The sequence below is a fragment of the Manis pentadactyla genome, chromosome 7 (assembly GCF_030020395.1).
Source record: "Manis pentadactyla isolate mManPen7 chromosome 7, mManPen7.hap1, whole genome shotgun sequence".
NCBI classification, from domain to species: Eukaryota; Metazoa; Chordata; class Mammalia; order Pholidota; family Manidae; genus Manis; species Manis pentadactyla.
The window spans coordinates 117,051,757-117,070,602 of NC_080025.1; the positions used below are offsets into that span (position 1 = coordinate 117,051,757).

General features: G+C 37.1%; 1 protein-coding gene across 10 annotated transcripts in view; it reads left to right on the top strand.

The window, feature by feature from the left end:
* Nucleotides 1-18,846, top strand: part of ST7 (suppression of tumorigenicity 7) — a 263,640-nt gene that overhangs the window by 153,903 nt on the left and 90,891 nt on the right. For 8 of the 10 annotated variants that reach the window (XR_008998535.1, XR_005028842.2, XM_057504700.1 and 5 more), the window contains exons 4-7: nucleotides 6,530-6,584; nucleotides 7,221-7,336; nucleotides 15,004-15,079; nucleotides 17,231-17,299. Coding sequence is in view for 8 of the 10 variants with exons in the window: in XM_057504700.1 (XP_057360683.1) it covers nucleotides 6,530-6,584; nucleotides 7,221-7,336; nucleotides 15,004-15,079; nucleotides 17,231-17,299 (316 nt within the window). In the remaining 2 variants the exon portion in view is untranslated. The remainder of the gene's footprint in view (nucleotides 1-6,529; nucleotides 6,585-7,220; nucleotides 7,337-15,003; nucleotides 15,080-17,230; nucleotides 17,300-18,846) is intronic. The other 2 variants (XM_036905696.2, XM_036905691.2) reach the window with 1 other exon arrangement.

Here is an 18,846-nt window from a genome sequence, read left to right on the forward strand (position 1 = left end):
TACAGGGCAGATTGTTCATATATTGTTTAACTTTTGGATCTGTACAAAGTGGCCAGAGTATAGCCCCCCTCAAAATTACAGTGATCTTTATCTGTGGACCAGAGGAAAAATGTAGTTAATGACACAGCTTCTTAATCTCACCAGATTCCAGATTGTTTGGCTTAGGTTAACATTTATGAACGTTTCACAATTCACTCGTTTTGATATACTTTGGAGCTAAATGGCTTTCTTGATAAACCCTGCTAATATATTCGCCATGTCACCATGTTTCTTGTGACCATTTCTTTACTCATCTCAGCTTATGAGCTGATGAGTCATGGGGATTGAAAACATTGCCAACTTCTCCCTGTCTTAGGGGAAGGGATTCCCAGAATGCAGTAACCTTCTGAATTTGGGTTTATGGGAACATCTGTTTGATAATTTGCCCTTTTCTCAAATAAGATGCCATAAAGACAAAGGTTTGCATCATTATTCACCTTCTTCAAGATATTTGGAGAAGTGCAAGGTGCTATATCACATGAGAAATATCCTTGCCAAAGTCAAGTTTAAATTCTCTGAGACACTTTAATTGCCTCTTACATAGAACTGGATCTTTAGACAAACTCTGGTTATAGTGATTCGGCTTCCAGTTACAAATCATCTCATTTTAATCTCTTTAATCTATACTAGATATACATCACATATGTATCATATATATATTACATATATATATATCACATATGTATCATATATATGTATATCTTTATATAAAACTTTTTATACGAATTTCACCTGGAATTCTAAAGTTCATTTTATCACTAGAGGCAATTCAAGCACTGATTACATACAGGTAACAAAGTAAAGAAAAGCAATGAAGGTGAAGAAATTCAGATAGAGTGCAAAATATATCCTACGAGATCCCCAAATTCTCCTAACATGAGAGCAGATAATTTTCTCCATAGAAAGCCATGCAGTTGTAATAACAACCCACCCTCTTAGTGCCTGCTATCAGCTTCACATGTATGACCACCTTTAATCTTCACAGTAACCCCATGGAGCAGGTGCTATTATCTCCATCTTATGGTTGAGGAAGCTGGGATGTAGCAAGGTTAAGCCATCTGCCTAAGGTCATATGACTGGTAAACTGGGCAGTCTAACTTCAGAGTCCAAGGTCTTAAGTGCTAACTAAAAAGTTTAGACTAGACCCTCTGTGAGGTCTGAAAACTCAAGACTTATGTAATTATTAAACAATAAAATAAATAGTTTCATTAAAATCCTGTACTACCATACATGATATTACTTCTAAAGTGACATTGACCAAACTTACTTTAGAAACAGCTCAGAGGCAGGATTGCTGATAGTTGAGAGCTCAGGCTGAGGTCCGACAGATGCAGCCTTAGTCGTGGCTCCATAACTTCAGCATGTGACCTTGGGCAAGTCACTAAATCTTCCTTAGTATCTGAATTTGCACACGTGGAATAACAGAAACATCTCCTTCATGGAGTAGTTTGAGGATTAAAGGAGGTGATGCAGAAATATCAAGTCATAAGACGACCATTTGGCAGTGTCCTCCAGATGAACTGACTTCTCTATGAATATGGTGGGGAGGATGGCATATGGAGACACTGAGGGTTCAGCTAGGCTTACTCCCTAGCTCAGCAACTCACTTTTATGCCCAGATCTTCAATGCTTACATTTTGAATATGTTCCTCAGCAAAATTGCAAATTGCTACATGTCTAGGACCTTTGATGTTGCTCTCTAATAGCCTCAGTCAAGGGAAACTCAGTTTGTCCTTGCCAAAATCTGTGTATGTATTAAAAATGATTCTCCCAGTCAATACTTACAATATCTTTTGACATTTGTTGTCACTAAAATTTGTGTTCTAGTATAGATTATATTTCCAGTTGAATTTATCATCTGGTGAACATTTATTTAATTAACTTGTTTCACAATTTCTACATTATTTGGTAGAGCTGATTGACTTAGTTGAGACCAATGAAAAATGTGTAAGAGATACAATTAAAGATTTAACCATTTTAGCAATATTCTTGAAGAAAGCAGTACACTATCTTGAATAAAGCAGATCAATAAAGATGGTCTTAGGAATCATAATTATTTACGCCTTTTCTCATTCTGTACAAGAATTTGACGGAGTAACATATTTGTTGACTTGAAAGCTACTTAAATGTTACTTTGTGCTTTTACTTCTAATTTTTTTCCAAAATAATTATTTCAAAAAGTTATGAAAACATCTAAAACTTAATTATTAAAAAAATGGATATTTTGTTACCCTTAATGATTGCTTAAAATTGACCTGTATGATGTGGAGAATTGGTTAATAATTTCTGAGATATCAAAGCTTATATGTATTTTATATATATATACATATATATATATATATATATATATATATATGTATATATATGCAGAATCACATGTCAGAAATTGACTGGCTTAGAGTTAATCTTGATTGTTTTATTACATCTGATGAAACTTTGACTAGGGCCCTTGTCTGTTGTTCTTTGGAACTAAAATATTTAGAAGTATTATTAAGCAATGCCTAACATTTCCACAGAGGAGTTTTGAAAACTTTCTCTTTAGTGAAAATTTTAATTGATGAAGTCACAGAATTTTAAAATTATGCTGTTGCAGGGTAACAGGCATGTTGCATATAGTGGGTAATTGTTGGGCAGGTTGGACACCAGGCCTTTATCTCATTTACTGTGAACCTTGGGGAAATTATGTAGCTTTTCTATGCTTTACTCTTGTGTAAAAGAGCCTACGGTATGTTCTTCACTGACTCATGTAAGGGAGATAGATGACTTGAGCTTTTAGCCCCTTTATAGAAAGGCTCAGTGAAAATCAAGCTTAGAGCTATGACAAAAGTTGCTGTCCCTGCTGTTTGTAATAATAATATTACCATCATTATTAGGTTTTAGTTTCTGAGAAGAGGTGGTAACTTTTTAGCATCTGAAATCTGCGTAGGTTTTGAAGTAGTAATTTATGTATTTGAAGGAGTAAGGCTTCTATATCTTTTTTTTTCTTTATGAAATAAAAGGTTTTCAGAGTTTAGTTGGATGTAGAATATTTCCTTCCATGTGATTAAAAGCCCTATGCTTTGAGAACCCTTTAGTTTTTCTGAGAATTAAGTTCTCTTTTTCTTTGAGGACTATAGCAAAGGGAAAGTCTGTGATTCTTTCAGTACATTTATTCCTTTTGTTAAGCTTCTTCAGTTAATGCCAGACAGCAGTTCAGTAATCTTTTCATTTTTCTACCAAGGCTATGAGCTCCTCTCGGTCATACACTGTGTCTTTTTTTGTAACCCTGGGCCTAGTGCAGGGACTAATGCATAATAGCCATTCTGTACCATGTGGCACACAGTCCCATGAGGGATGAGGCGGGCCTTCTAGAGGAGTAAATGAGAGTGAAAAGGCATGAAATAGTTACAACTCAAATGGGAAGTTTTGGTAGCGAATGGGGAGAGGGAAGACTGAAGAAAAGATTGGAGCTTGAATTTAGAAGTCCTTGATGGTAGTAAGCATTATTTTTTATGTTCTTTGTCTCCACACAGAAACTTATCATCCAATTATGACAAAAGAGGGAATCTGTTCTGCAGACTTTGGGAACTAAACAAGCACTATTCCAATATTTACTGCTTTTCTTTCTCTTGAATTGCATCATCTCATGCATGCTGAGGTCTGAACATTTCTGTGAGCATCTGTGGGCTATCTTCTGTGGGCTGCTACAGATGGAACCATAGAGAGCATGTTTATTGTATTGGGGGCATATTTTTAAGTGAGGTATTAATGTATGTTAGCAAGCCCTTGGTGGGGTGCCAGCCACTTTTAGAGCTTCTAAAGAGCATTGCAAATGTTGATATGAATGGAGAATGGAAAATTTCTTTTGGAGGTGAAATTTTAATTCTGGTTTAAATAGGTAATTAATTCCTCAAAAGCACAAATAAGATAAGAAACTGAATCTCATGTGGAAAGACTTTTACCCTCTGGAGACCTAAGTGTAATTTCATAACTTAAGTCTTCATATTCTAATATGTTTGGCATTTACAACCTTTTTCCATGTCACGAAACCATCAGACAGTCTGGTATTTATGGGATATGTTCCCTAGAGTGATTTCAGACTAAGAGAGTTTTTGTAGTAAAGATAAGATTAAGAGAGAGCAGTAAAGAAGAAATCAACATAGCTGTGACCTAATTTGAAGTGAAACTTTGACATGTGTTCATATTCAGCCTCTAGGCAGCTTATTTCTTAAAAGGAAACATACCTGTCCTGCATCCTAACTATGAAGGGTATATAGCTAATGAAGGCATTTCATATTTCTTCATCCCAGTTCTTTTCCTTACTCAGACATTTTACATCTATTACAATTACTTAGATCCTCATTTCTAAGTTTCATGGATAGTTGAAGAATCTGAGTACAGGCCACATGTATGACACTAATGTTAACAATGATTTCTTTCAAAAAGTTCAGTTCTCTAATAAGTCATAAAAACACTATTTCAAAATGTTTGCAGCACCCCCTGCTGGTGGTATGTGGCACTTCCTAGACACTGCTTAATAGTAACCATAGTAATTATATACACACCATTTCTCTTTGGAGTTATTTTTATGTAGAAATAATTTCATTTGCATCCAATATATAATAGAGTTGAAATTTTTATTGAAGGTAGTTTGCTTTATAATTTGTCAGTTGATATTGGAATGGTGCTTATCCTTCCAGGCAATATAATAATGTACTTGTTGGAGACAAGTTATTTGCCATAACCTTTCTACTAATACTTTAGTTGAAATTCAGAGATCCTAAAATGTCTCTGTTTTGTTGTAAATAACACCACCATAAGCATCCTTTGTCATAAATCTGTGTGCATGTTTGTTATAGGCTAAAAACAAACTTTGCCATATGTTTGAAGCTTTAAGAAGAGCACTTGGAATATTGGAAGACATCCTGTGAGGAGCAGGTGGGAGTGGTGAGGACCTCAGAGTTGTAATAGTCCTAGAACAGCAATCAGGGGTGTTTGGCTCACCAGTGTGACCAGGCCATGATCTACAGTGCATTACTGACCTCTCTAAGGGGCTTTGCATGTGGGAAAAAAGTAATTATTTAAGGGAAGCATAATTTTTCTAGTTAGTGCCGTATGAAGTGAGAACCATTGAATTTCAGTTTCTTAAGAACTAAATTGAAAGATCCCAAATGACAAGTTAAGCTAAGTGACAAAATTAAGGCCCTTGTTTGTAACCATTGAGCAGATTTTAAATGGGATCCTGCTCTAATTTAAAGATAGGTTTATCTTTAAATAAAAATGTGTCTTCCAGTTATATATACTGGAAGTGCATTCACTATTTTAACACAAATTTATTGAAATTACAGAAAGTGTTCCCGTGGTGCTTTATGTTACTTGTTTTCACGCTGTGTTGTAACTGGTGGTTTAGGTTTAGTGTCATAAATGGATGTTATCCCCCCCACTGGGTGCTCAGTGCTCATTGGATGGGTGGGTGGGTGGGAGGATGTAACAGGACTGAGGGTAGGATCTTAATGAATCATCCATGGCCTTTAATATTCTTTTGATTTCTGTAATAATTGCTCACTTTTGTGTGTATATGTCTTTGGGTGTGTTTTTTGGCTGACTACACACATAGATGTTCTAAGTACTATTAACTGATTTTATTTTCTAATAAAACATTATTCATCCAAAGAAATGTAGTATTCTGAATCAGTAGAAAGTCTTAATCATAGGCTGTTTTAAAAGAATTGTAGCTTATTAGTCACACACTTACTATAACACAGTCTTCAAAGCTAATGATTGGCTTCTCTGAGTTAAAGTCCTGTGGTTCTAAATTTCTGTGGTCTTTATGTAATAAAGATGCATGATCTATTAGTACATGTTAGCGTTATGATATTAGTATGATGATTAATACATGTAGCTGCATAAATAAACAATATTAAATACTTTAAAATAATTTGTTTTCATAGCATTTTTCACTGCAGTAGTAGTAACTTTATTAATTTTCTTATCGTTCCTTTATGGCAATGTAAAAGCAATTAGGTGAATTATCATAAAATCAAGTATTGACATGGACCCTAATTAAAATATAAGGCTCTTTGCATGTTATACTCTTGAACTTAAGTTTAGCTTGTCATATATAAAGTTATTGTAAGACATATTTTAGACTAACAAAATATTTTTATTTCTACCTATACCTTCTACTTTAATTTTAGAAGTAAATTCAAAGAATCTGCTTAGACCTTTTGAAATGACTATGGATGTTATGAACTAGCTGATTTTGCGTGTACCTTGATTTAGCAAATAAGGAAACTTGGACTCAGAGAGATTAGGCGTAACTTTCCAAGGTCCTGGTGCCTGTGCTGTGTTTCCTGATTAACCACGCAGAGTTTTTCCATGTTGCTTCCTATGGAGAAGATAGAGAATAAAGTTATCTTATCAAATGGCCAGGAAGGGTGTTTTGCTGAATTAATTAGCTTGTAGTGTCTCTGAACTGTGTGTAACATTTTCATATTTCTCTTTGTTGCAGAATGCAAAGTATGGCGAAATCCGCTTAATTTATTTAGGGGTGCTGAATATAATCGGTAAGCATTTTGACAGCTTGGGAAACAAATAGGTCTAGTTCAGAGAGCAAAGACAGCAGCAAATGTTTTAGCTGGTTCATGCAGGGGTCATTGTAACAGTGTTTAGTGCTTCCATTTTTTGATACTATCCTCTAATGTTTTGAGTTTTCTGTTTTATAAATATTGTAGCATTGGAACTGGGATAATGTACAAAAGTGTGTCAGTTTTAGAAATTTTCTACTAGTTACTGTTTTCATCATATATTATAAATCAAAATATTTCGAAGCTTACATGGAATGTGGTTATAAAGATGTCACAGAACTTATGTTGGAATTTAATTTCGCTTAGTAATTACAAATCAGAATTTTCATGGTTTTTGGAAATGCCTATTCATAATACTAATTAGGGAAGGTTTTCATTGCCTAGTGCCAGTAAAATTTTGAGGCAAAATAGAGGGGAATATATTTGCTTCTTACTTATTGATATACTTCTTAAATGGAGAGTAGGATGGATTTTTTAAAAATATTTTTTTATTCATTGGCAAATTTGTTTTAGTACTCAGTTAATGGATTATAGTTCAACTGCCATGCAGCTTAATATTTTGTAAATCTCGCTTTATATTCTCAAAAGTGTCTGACCATGTTATTCCCTTTACAGGTATACCTGGGTGACAGGACGAGAGCCTCTGACTTACTATGACATGAATCTCTCTGCCCAGGACCACCAGACATTCTTTACTTGTGACTCAGACCATCTGCGACCTGCAGACGCAAGTATGGAAAAATCCTTTAGATAGCTGCTGAGTGGGAGGGCTTTTTCTTTTAAGTATCAAAGTTACTATGTTTAGAATTTTTTTTTGGTATCATTAATCTACAATTACATGAGGAACATTATGTTTACTAGACTCCCCCCTACACCAAGTTCCCCCCACATACCCCATTAGTCACTGTCCATCAGCGTAGTAAGATGCTGTAAAATCACTACTTGTCTTCTCTGTGTTGCACAACCCTCCCCGTACCCACCCTGCCCACATTATACATGCTAATCGTAAGGCCCCCTTTCTTCTTCCCCCACCTTCTCCCTCCCTTCCCACCCACCCTCCCCAGTCCCTTTCCCTTTGGTAACTGTTAGTCCTTTCTTGGGTTCTATAATTTTGCTGCTGTTTTGTTCCTTCAGTTTTTCCTTTGTTCTTATATTCCACATATGAGTGAAATCACTTGGTACTTGTCTTTCTCCGCCTGGCTTATTTCACTGAGCATAATACCCTCTAGTTCCATCCATGTTCTTGCAAATGGTAGGATTTGTTTTCTTCTTATGGCTGAATAATATTCCATTGTGTATATGTACCACCTCTTCTTTATCCATTCATCTACAGATGGACACTTAGGTTGCTTCCATTTCTTGGCTATTGTAAATAGTGCTGCAATAAACATAGGGGTGCATCTGTCTTTTTCAAATTGGGCTGCTGCATTCTTAGGGTAAATTCCTAGAAGTGGAATTCCTGGGTCAAATGGTAAGTCTATTTTAAGCTTTTTGAGGAACCTCCATACTGCTTTCCACAATGGTTGAGTTAATTTACATTCCCACTAGCAGTGTAGGAGGGTTCCCCTTTCTCCACAACTTCTCCAACATTTGTTGCTATTTGTCTTTTGGACGGTGGCGATCCTTACTGGTGTGAGGTGATATTTCATGGTGGTTTTAATTTGCATTTCTCTGATGACTAGCAATGTGGAGCATCTTTTCATGTGTCTGTTGGCCATCTGAATTTCTTTTTTGGAGAACTGTCTGTTCAGCTCCTCTGCCCATTTTTTAATTAGACTGTTCACTTTTTGTTTGTTGAGGTGCGTGAGCTCTTTATATATCTTGGATGTCAGCCCTTTATCAGATGTGTCATTTATGAATATATTCTCCCATACTGTAGGATTCCTTTTTGTTCTGCTGATGGTGTCCTTTGCTGTATAGAAGCTTTTCAACTTGATATAGTCCCACTTGTTCATTTTTGCTTTTGTTTCCCTTGTCTGGGGAGATATGTTCATGAAGAAGTCGCTCATGTTTATGTCCAAGAGATTTTTTGCCTATGTTTTTTTCTAAGAGTTTTATGGTTTCATGGCTTACATTCAGGACTTTGATCCATTTCGAATTTACTTTTGTGTATGGGGTTAGACAATGATCCAGTTTCATTCTCTTACATGTAGCTGTCCAGTTTTGCCAACACCAGCTGTTGAAGAGGCTGTCATTTCCCCATTGTATGTCCATGGCTCCTTTATCATATATTAATTGACCATATATATTTGGGTTAATGTCTGGAGACTCTATTCTGTTCCACTGGTCTGTGACTCTGTTCTTGTGACAGTACCAAATTGTCTTGATTACTGTGGCTTTATAGTAGAGCTTGAAGTTGGGGAGTGAGATCCCCCCTACTTTATTCTTCCTTCTCAGGATTGTTTTGGCTATTCGGGTCGTTGGTGGTTCCATATGAATTTTAGAACTATTTGTTCCAGTTCATTGAAGAATGTTGTTGGTAATTTGATAAGGATTGCATTAAATCTGTAGATTGCTTTGCGCAGGACGGCCATTTTGACAATATTAATTCTTCCTAGCCAAGAGCATGGGATGAGTTTCCATTTGTTAGTGACCTCTTTAATTTCTCTTAAGAATGTCTTGTAGTTTTTGGGGTATAGGTCTTTCACTTCCTTGGTTAGGTTTATTCCTAGGTATTTTATTCTTTTTGATGCAATTGTGAATGGAATTGTTTTCCTGGTTTCTCTTTTTGTTAGTTCATTGTTAGTGTATAGGAAAGCCTAAGATTTCTGTGTATTAATTTTGTATTCTGCAACTTTGCTGTATTCTGATATCAGTTCTAGTAGTTTCAGAATGGAGTCTTTAGGGTTTTTTTATGTACAATATCATGTCATCTGCAAACAGTGACAGTTTAACTCTTCTTTATTGATCTGGATTCCTTGTATTTCTTTGTTTTGTCTAATTGCCATGGCTAGGACCTCCAGTACTATGTTGAATAACAGTGGGGAGAGTGGGCATCCCTGTCTTTTTCCTGATCTTAGAGGAAAAGATTTCAGCTTCTCGCTGTTCAGTATGTTAGCTGTGGGTTTTTCATATATGGCCTTTATTATGTTGAGGTACTTGCCCTCTGTACTCATTTTGCTGAGAGTTTTTATCATGAATAGATGTTGAATTTTGTCTAATGCTTTTTAAATATCTGTGGAGATGATCATTTGATTTTTGTCCTTCTTTTTGTTGATGTGGTGGACGATATTGATGGATTTTTTAATATTGTACCATCCTTGCATCCCTGGGATGAATCCCACTTGGTCATGGTGTATGATCCTTTTGATGTATTTTTGAATTCGGTTTGCTAATATTTTGTTGAGTATTTTTGCATCAATGTTCATCAGGGATATTGGTCTGTAGTTTTCTTTTTTGGTGGGGTCTTTGTCTGGTTTTGGTATTAGGGTGATGATGGCTTCATAGAATGAGTTTGGGAGTATTCCCTCCTCTTCTATTTTTTGGAAAACTTGAAGGAGAATGGGTATTATGTCTTCTCTATATGTCTGATAAAATTCCGAGGTAAATCCATTTGGACCGGGGATTTTGTTCTTTGGTAGTTTTTTGATTACCGCTTCAATTTCGTTGCTGGGAATTGGTCTGTTTAGATTTTCTGTTTCTTTCTGGGTCAGTCTTGGAAGGTTGTATTTTTCTAGGAAGTTGTCCATTTCTCCTAGGTTTCCCAGCTTGTTAGCATATAGGTTTTCATAGTACTCTCTAGTAATTCTTTGTATTTCTGTGGGTTCTGTCATGATTTTTCCTTTCTCTTTCTGATTCTATTGATTTGTGTTGACTCTCTTTTCCTCTTAATAAGTCTGGCTAGAGGCTTATCTATTTTGTTTATTTTCTCAAAGAACCAGATCTTGGTTTCATTGATTTTTTTTCTATTGTTTTATTCTTCTCTGTTTTATTTATTTCTTCTCTGATCTTTATTATGTCCCTCCGTCTGCTCACCTTAGGCCTCATTTGTTCTTCTTTTTCCAATTTTGATAATTGTGACATTAGACTATTCATTTGGGATTGTTCTTCCTTCTTTAAATATGCCTGGATTGCTATATACTTTCCTCTTAAGACTGCTTTTGCTGCGTCCCACAGAAGTTGGGGCTTTGTGTTGTTGTTGTCATTTGTTTCCATATATTGCTTGATCTCTATTTTGATGTGGTTGTTGAGCCATTGATTATTTAGGAGCATGTTGTTAAGCCTCCATGTGTTTGTGAGCCTTTTTGTTTTCTTTGTACAATTTATTTCTAGTTTTATACTTTTGTGGTCTGAGAAGTTGGTTGGTAGGATTTCAATCTTTTTTAATTTACTGCGGTTCTTTTCGTGGCCTAGTGTGTGGTCTATTTTGGAGAATGTTCCATGTGCACTTGAGAAGGCTGTGTATGCTGTTGCTTTTGGGTGTAGAGTTCTATAGATGTCTATTAGGTCCGTCTGTTCTAGTGTGTTGTTCAGTGCCTTTGTATCCTTACTTATTTTCTGTCTGGTGGATCTGTCCTTTGGAGTGAGTGGTGTGTTGAAGTCTCCTAAAATAAGTGCATTGCATTCTGTTTCCTCTTTTAATTCTGTTAGTATTTGTTTCACATATGTTGGTGCTCCTGTGCTGAGTGCATATATGTTTATAATGGTTATATCCTCTTGTTGGACTGAGCCCTTTATCATTATGTAATGTCCTTCTTTATCTCTTGTGACTTTCTTTGTTTTGAAGTCTATTTTGTCTGATACTAGTACTGTAACACCTGCTTTTTTCTCCTTGTTTGCAGGAAATATCTTTTTCCATCCCTTGACTTTAGTCTGTGCATGTCTTTGGGTTTGAGGTGAGTCTCTTGTAAGCAGCATATAGATGGTTCTTGCTTTTTTATCCATTCTATTACTCTGTGTCTTTTGATTGGTGCTTTTAGTCCATTTACATTTAGGGTGATTATTGAAAGATATGTACTTATTGCCATTGTAGGCTTTAGGTTCATGGTTACCAAAGGTTCAAGGTTAGCTTCTTTACTATCTTACTGTCTAACTTAACTCATTTATTGAGCTATTATAAACACAGTCTGATGATTATTTTTCTCCCTTCTTATTCCTCCTCCTCCATTCTTTGTATGTTTTTGTTTTTTAATTCTCTTTTTTGTTTCCTTTGACTGCTTTTGTGGGTAGTTGATTTTATTTTTTTCCTTTAGTTAGTATTTGATTGTTCCACTTTCTTTGCTGTGATTTTATTTCTCTGGTAACATGTTTGTAGCCTTAGGAGTGCTTCCATCTAGAGCAGTCCCTCTAAGATACCCTGTAGAGGTGGTTTGTGGGAGGCAAATTCCCTCAACTTTTGCTTGTCTGGGAATTATTTAATCCCTCCTTCATATTTAAGTGATAATCGTGCTGGATACAGTATCCTTGGTTCAAGGCCCTTCTGTTTCATTGTATTAAATATATCATGCCATTCTCTTCTGGCCTGTAAGGTTTCTGTTGAGAGGTCTGATGATAACCTGATGGGTTTTCCTTTGTAGGTGACCTTTTTTCTCTCTCTGGCTGCCTTTAATACTCTGTCCTTGTCCTTGATCTTTGCCATTTTAATTATTATGTGTCTTAGTGTTATCCTCTTAGGGTCCCTTGTGTTGGGAGTTCTGTGTACTTCCATGGTCTGAGAGGCTATCTCCTCCCCCAGTTTGGGGAAGTTTTCAGCAATTATTTCTTCAAAGACCCTTTCTGTCCCTTTTTCTCTCTCTTCTTCTTCTGGCACCCCTATAATGCGGATATTGTTCCATTTCAATTGGTCACAGAGTTCTCTTAATATTCTTTCATTCCTGGAGATCATTTTGTCTCTCTCTGCATCAGCTTCTCTGCATTCGTGTTCTCTGATTTCTGTTCCATTAATGGCCTCTTGCATCTCGTCCATTCTGTTTTTAAGTCCTTCTAGAGATTGTTTTATTTCTGTATTCTCCCTCCTTAGCTCTTACATATTTCTCTGCAAGTCCATCAGCATGGTTATGATCTTTATTTTGAATTCCTTTTCAGGAAGATTGGTTAAATCTATCTCCCCAGATTCCCTCTCCGGGGAGGATGTCTGGGTTAGTCTGGTCTGTATCAAATTCTACTGCCTTTTCATGGCGCTAGAGGTAGTCATAGGCAGTTTGTGCATGTGTCAACTGGGAGAACCAAGTCCCTTTCCACTTGCTCCTGGCCTTCCTTTCCTGGGAGAACGGCGACCCCTAGCAGCTTGTGCTGGGCAGCTGCGTGCAGACGGGGTCTCTGATTCTTGCCTGGCCATTGTGGAGTAAGTTCCGTGCAGTTGCTGTGGGCGTGACCGCTTTCAGGCTGCTGCTCTGCTATGGCAGGGCTGCGCCAGAGGGGGAATGGGCGGGAGGCTGTTTATCACCATGAGGGGACTCAGAGCCACCCTGCCGCCCCAGATGTTAGGGCGCCCAGAGTTCCCCAGGATTCCCAGCTGCTGGGCTGAGTGTGCCGGGACGCTTCCATCCAGCTGTGAGGCCCCTGTCCCTTTAAGACTTTCAAAAAGCACTCGCTTTTCTTTTGTCCCAGGGGCGCTGGCTGCAGGGACCCGCTTGCAGGTTTTACTGTTCCATTTCCCTAGTATCCAGCACACCACGCATTGTGTGTCTGCGCTCCGGTGCAGATGGCTGGGGCTGGGTATGTAGCAGTCCTGGGCTCCCTCTCCCTCCTGCTGCGACTCCTCTCCTCCCGCCGGGAGCTGGGGTGAGGGGCGCGCTCAGGTCCCGCCAGGCCGCGGCTTGTCTCTTACCCCCTTCGCGAGGCGCTGTGTTCTCGCAGGTGTAGATGTAGACTGGCTGCTGTACTGTGTCTTCTGGTTTCTCTTTTAGGAATAGTTGTATTTGTTGTATTTTCAAAAATATATATGTTTTTGGGAGGAGATTTCCGCTGTCCTACTCATGCCGCCATCTTGGCACCTCCCTCTGTTTAGAATTTTAATACTCAAAAAAGGCTTTTTCACAATGATGTTTTGATGTAGAAATGAGTCCCTTAATCATGATATAAAATGTTATTTTTAAAAATACACCAGACTTGGATGTATGTTTTTTGAAGAAGTATAGATCTTCTATGAAGCAAGTTAAATCTGTGATTGACATAGTTTGAAGGGTCATTTCCCCTTGATCATACTGTAGTTGGAAATTAGTACTCAGTGAATCCAAATGATTAAAAATATAGTGATTCCTATGTGTATTTATAGGTTCACTAGCATTTATAGGCATGGCCTTGGCTACTGGAATCCATATTTGTTTTTCCATCCTAGAAAAGACTTTGTTCAGTGTGCATTTCACATTGCTTGAGTTCCAAATAATCCTACTAATATTTTTTATACCAAATTAAATAGTCGAAAAAAAAATTTACAGAAGAGAGTAGTTACATGCTCCTAAGAAATTAACTTAGAAGAAACATATTTATAAAACAAATTAAATAAGAAGATTGTTGGTCTTTTCTAAAAATGTACTCTTTGCCATGGTGGAACACCATAGTATAATAAATATGCCAACCATTGAGCTTCCCACAGTATATTCACAAACTGCTCTGGTATATAAAAACTGAGTTTGTGGCAAACTTTGGGAACAAGTACACATGTTAAGCAAAAGTCTAAAGCACTTTTAAAAAATATTTTTCAATTGAAGTAAAGTTGATATAAAATATTGATTTCAAGGATACAACATTCTGATTTGACAGTTATCTACATTATTAAGTGTCCACCCCAACTAGTGTAGTGACTGTCTGCCAACATAGAAAGATGTTATAAGGCTATTGATGATATTCTCTATGCTGTACTTTCATCCCATGACTAATTCGTATTATGATTGAGATTTTGTGCCTCTTTATCCCCTTAATGACTTCTTTTCTGATCCAACTTATAATTCTTCAAATGGTTTTAAAATGTTCTCATATCCACAACTTCTAGCAAGTGTTTGGGAACATGACCAATAGAAGTTATGTTGTGTCTAAGCAGAAGGGAGAGATTAGTAACAATGTCATCTCAAAATATGTAAAATAATATGTATTCTCTAACAACAAATGACATTAATGAGCAAAAGAAAAATCTCTGTTAGAGTGCCTTTTCTTTTCTTGATTAAGAACTCTAAACAAGATTAAGCTTCTAAGATTATAGACTATGCATTAGTCTATAAGATGTAGATCTGTAGTTTGGTAAGTGCAGGAAAGTTTTGATACAGTAATTGAAGGACAATGGAAGAGCTAATTAGGGTGTATTTGTGTGACTTTGGTGATTTGAGCTGATCCACTTGGTAAGTGAAATATTCTCTTGAAATTCAAACTGAAAGCCATTGATTTAGCTATTGTCTTATGTTTAGTCTTCCTAATTATTTGTTTTGATTGGTTTGCTTTTTTTCTCTTATTTCTAAAATAGTAATGCAGAAAGCCTGGAGAGAGAGAAACCCCCAAGCCAGGATTTCAGCAGCTCATGAAGCCTTAGAGATAAATGAGTAAGTATGAGAGAATCTTGCTCTTAAAAAGGAAGTCTCATCCTTTTCCAAATGTATTCAGTTGCTCTTGATGGTTTATATTAAACTATGCCTTTGAACTTGAGGATTATTTGGGGGTTGTATTAATTTATAAAAAAATATTTGTGTGTGTGGAGAGCATCCATTTGAAGGTGGTTTTAATTTTAGAGAGCAATTCAGTGGCTTTGTTTTGAACCTCAATTAAATCCTTCAAGGGCTATCTGTGAGATGTGAGAACATAAAATAAATAGTCTTTTACATATTAAAATATATCAACAGGGAAATTTTTCCAGATGTAGAATGCTCATCTATGCCATCACATTTCTAGGTAGAACCTCTGCTAGTGTGGAAAACATAATAAAAATATAAAGTGAAAAATTACACTTTAAAAACATTTAAAGATCAAGACAAAGATAAGAGGAGGAGATGCTATCCTTAGTGTTGTTAAACATTCTATGCGTAACCAAGAAAGGCTGGGGAATCTCTTTTGGAGATCTCAGAAAATGAGAAAGATTCTTAAAGGTGGAGTCATATAAGCTCAGGGTTGGCAGAGACCTTAAAGGTCATTTAGCTCCGCCACCCATCTGGTGCTTGAATCACCTCAACAGTCTCCCTGCCAAGTGGTCATTGTTAAACTATTTTATGACTTTTCTGAAGAAGGATACAGAATCATCTTCAGAGGTCTTAGAAAAAAAGATTCACTTGAGAATTGGAAATCCTGCTGTTGTGACCAGTTGATCTATTTGGTTTCTGATTCTGTCATGCAACATATTTATTTTACAGTTCCTTGTCATCTACAAATTTGCTATGCCTGCCTTCTGTGTATCATCCATGTTTCTGATAGAAATATCAAGATCAGGGATAGAACACTGGGATATGACATACAGAAACCACCCTCCAATGGTTTCTTGATTCATCATCCTTTGGTATTGTTCAGCCAATCACTAAACCACCCCATTATGCTGTGATTCAGCCTGTATTTCTGCATTTTGATCTGAAGAATGCCAGTTGTAGCTATGGATCTTTAATATATGGTAAAACTGTTAGAGTAAATTAAGCTAGCACAACCTGATCTATTTATTCTTAGTGAATTAAGCTAGCTTCTAGGGTTCACTACTTTACTTTTAAAATGCTTGGAGACCATCCCTGTAATAATCCATTAGAATATCTTTCTAAATCACAGTTCTGTAGTTTGGGAAGTCTGCCTTCTTCCCTTTTTTGAACATTTTTACTACATTTGTCATCTCATCTTCTAGTACCTCTCCATTCTTTGTGATTCCTGACCTATCTACAGAGAGCAATTCTGTGGCCTGCCTGCAAGGACTGTTGGCTTCTTGGGATTTGCCCATCCCAGTATAGTAATTCATTTAGAATAGATCAGTTGTTTTCTGTCTTAACATCTTTCTGCCCATTTTAGAGTTAAATTTCTTCTCCCTTTTTTCAGCCTGACAATCATTCTCCTTGACAGAGAAGCTGGGAACAAAATAGGAGTTAAAGAGCTTTGCTTTCTCTTTATTATCTGCTGCTACTAACTATAAACTTCCCTTGTTTGGGTATTGTTGTTGTGTTGTTTGTCTTTTTTGCTTAATTTTGTGATGGTTTTGTAGAAATGGGGGGAGGGTGACAACTTTAAAAACAGGGAATAGATGGTTGTGTGAAGCATTTTGTTTATTTTGTCTTTAGTTTGTTTTGCAAGCATCAGTCAGTTTGGAGTTTCAGCTCTCCTGATAGTATTCTTACAAGCTCATTCCTCTCTCTTGTGGTCCTTCATTACATGCCCTCTTTGCATCATTTTTTACATGTCTTTTAAAAATCTGACCTTGAGAGAGATCTCTATGCAGCCATATTAGTTACTTAATTGCCCCCCTCTCCCCACCACCCTGAGAGTATCATTTCTTCCTGAGAGTATCATTTGTGATTGCAGATACGATTGGACATTTAGAAGCTGCCCAATCCTTTAAACCATTTTTCCTTCTGAGTCTCATACCATTGAGTCATGCCTCTTTTCTTTGAATTTTTTGAAGTCCACATTACCCTCTTTGATTACCCTGAACTCCAAAAATGACATAGTGACTCTCTCTGAATGTTCCTATCAATTTTCATTTCACCAACTATTTTTTTCTTCTTGGTCAGAATTAGGTCCAGAGTTGAAGTTCCCCTAATTGCTTCCTCTACCATCTGGGAGATAAAATTGTTACCCAAGTAAGTCAAGAACCTGTCGGGTGCCCTACTTCTAACCAAGTGAGACTTCTTCTAGCAGATATCTGGATGGTTGACACCCCCCATCACCATACTTCTTGCTTCTGTGTGTGTATTGTGTTGTGACAAGGACGCATCACCTATTTCTTCCATTAAGCTGGCAGTCTGTTCTGCATTCCCCAACCATTAGCACTTCTATTGTTCTTTTCCTTCTCCTTCACTCACAAGCTCTTAGCATGTTTCTACCCAAACTCATGAGTTTCTACCCAAACGTAGATGTATGTTTTCTTGGCCAGTAGTGCTACTCTGCCTCTCCTCCTAAGAATACTATTTGAAATATAAATAAACAAAGCAGCAAGCTTGCCCCAACCTGTCTTGAGTTCCCAGCCCACCAACTATAATCTTAGAGCGAATTCCTCTGACCCTGTGTCTGCCACGCAGTATTAGTCTTGATTTCACTTCATTACCTTTGACCTGTATTTGTATGCTGGCATCTGAAGCCGTAAGTATTGCTCTCTGATGCCTATGCCAGTTACTTCCTCAAGTGAGGCACTGGGCAGTTTCAGCATCATTGTTGTTCTTTCTAAGCCATTTATCTACTGCCCTCCATATGGGTTTTGAGCTTTTTTCTGGGCATTTTTCTCCCTATCTTACCACATTCAGTTTAAAGCCCCATTGATCAGTCCTGCCTGAAATTAGAGGGATAGGCTGAAGAATTTACAAGAGCCTGCCTCAATGCAAAGGTTAACTAGTAACCCCAAACCTCACAGTAGTGGTAAGCTCAGCCTCCTTTTCCTAGCTGCTGTTGCAGCTTATGAGTAGTAAAAGCACCATTTGGTTTCACTTTCTGTTTCTCTCTTGTGATGTGATGGAGGTTCTGATTAAGTAGAGAGATAACCACAAGAGAGTCAGGGGAGAAGAAGGAAAGTCAAGGGGTCTGTGCACATCAGGGCCTCTGTGGTCTGCCCTGCTCACCATTTCCCTGTTACATTCCCTTTCTTTGGTACTTGGGCTGTTCTTACATGATATGGAAGGTTTAATTTCCGAGAGTTCCCCTTTTTCATTAGTTTGTGGCTTATCCCTTTTGGCTTCCTACCTTAGAGGTTGTTGAAGGATTAAATGAGATGATACATGTTAAGTGCCTGGTATAGTACTTAATATATACTGAGCAACAGCTGATAGCTATTATTATCAAAGGCATGCGATTTAATGCTTGTTAGCTGCTGAGGCTGAATTAAATTTTGAGCTCTTCAGAAATAACACTACCTGTAGGTTCTACCAGTGTTCTTCTCTGAGATAGAAAATCAGTGCCAACTAACGAGATGTTGAAGCACCGGTTTTTCAGTGAGGAATTTACTTGATTTAATGAATTTCTTTTCTGAAGAAATCCTTAAAGAATCTATGTTTAGTAATTATCTCTAATTTTGACTGTTGGAAGAAGGTGTTTAATAACAGCTATTATCATCACCATTGTTAGTTGGCATTTTTTGAGCATGTGACACATGCTGGCTACTGTACCGAGCACTTTACATGCATCACCTTACTTAACC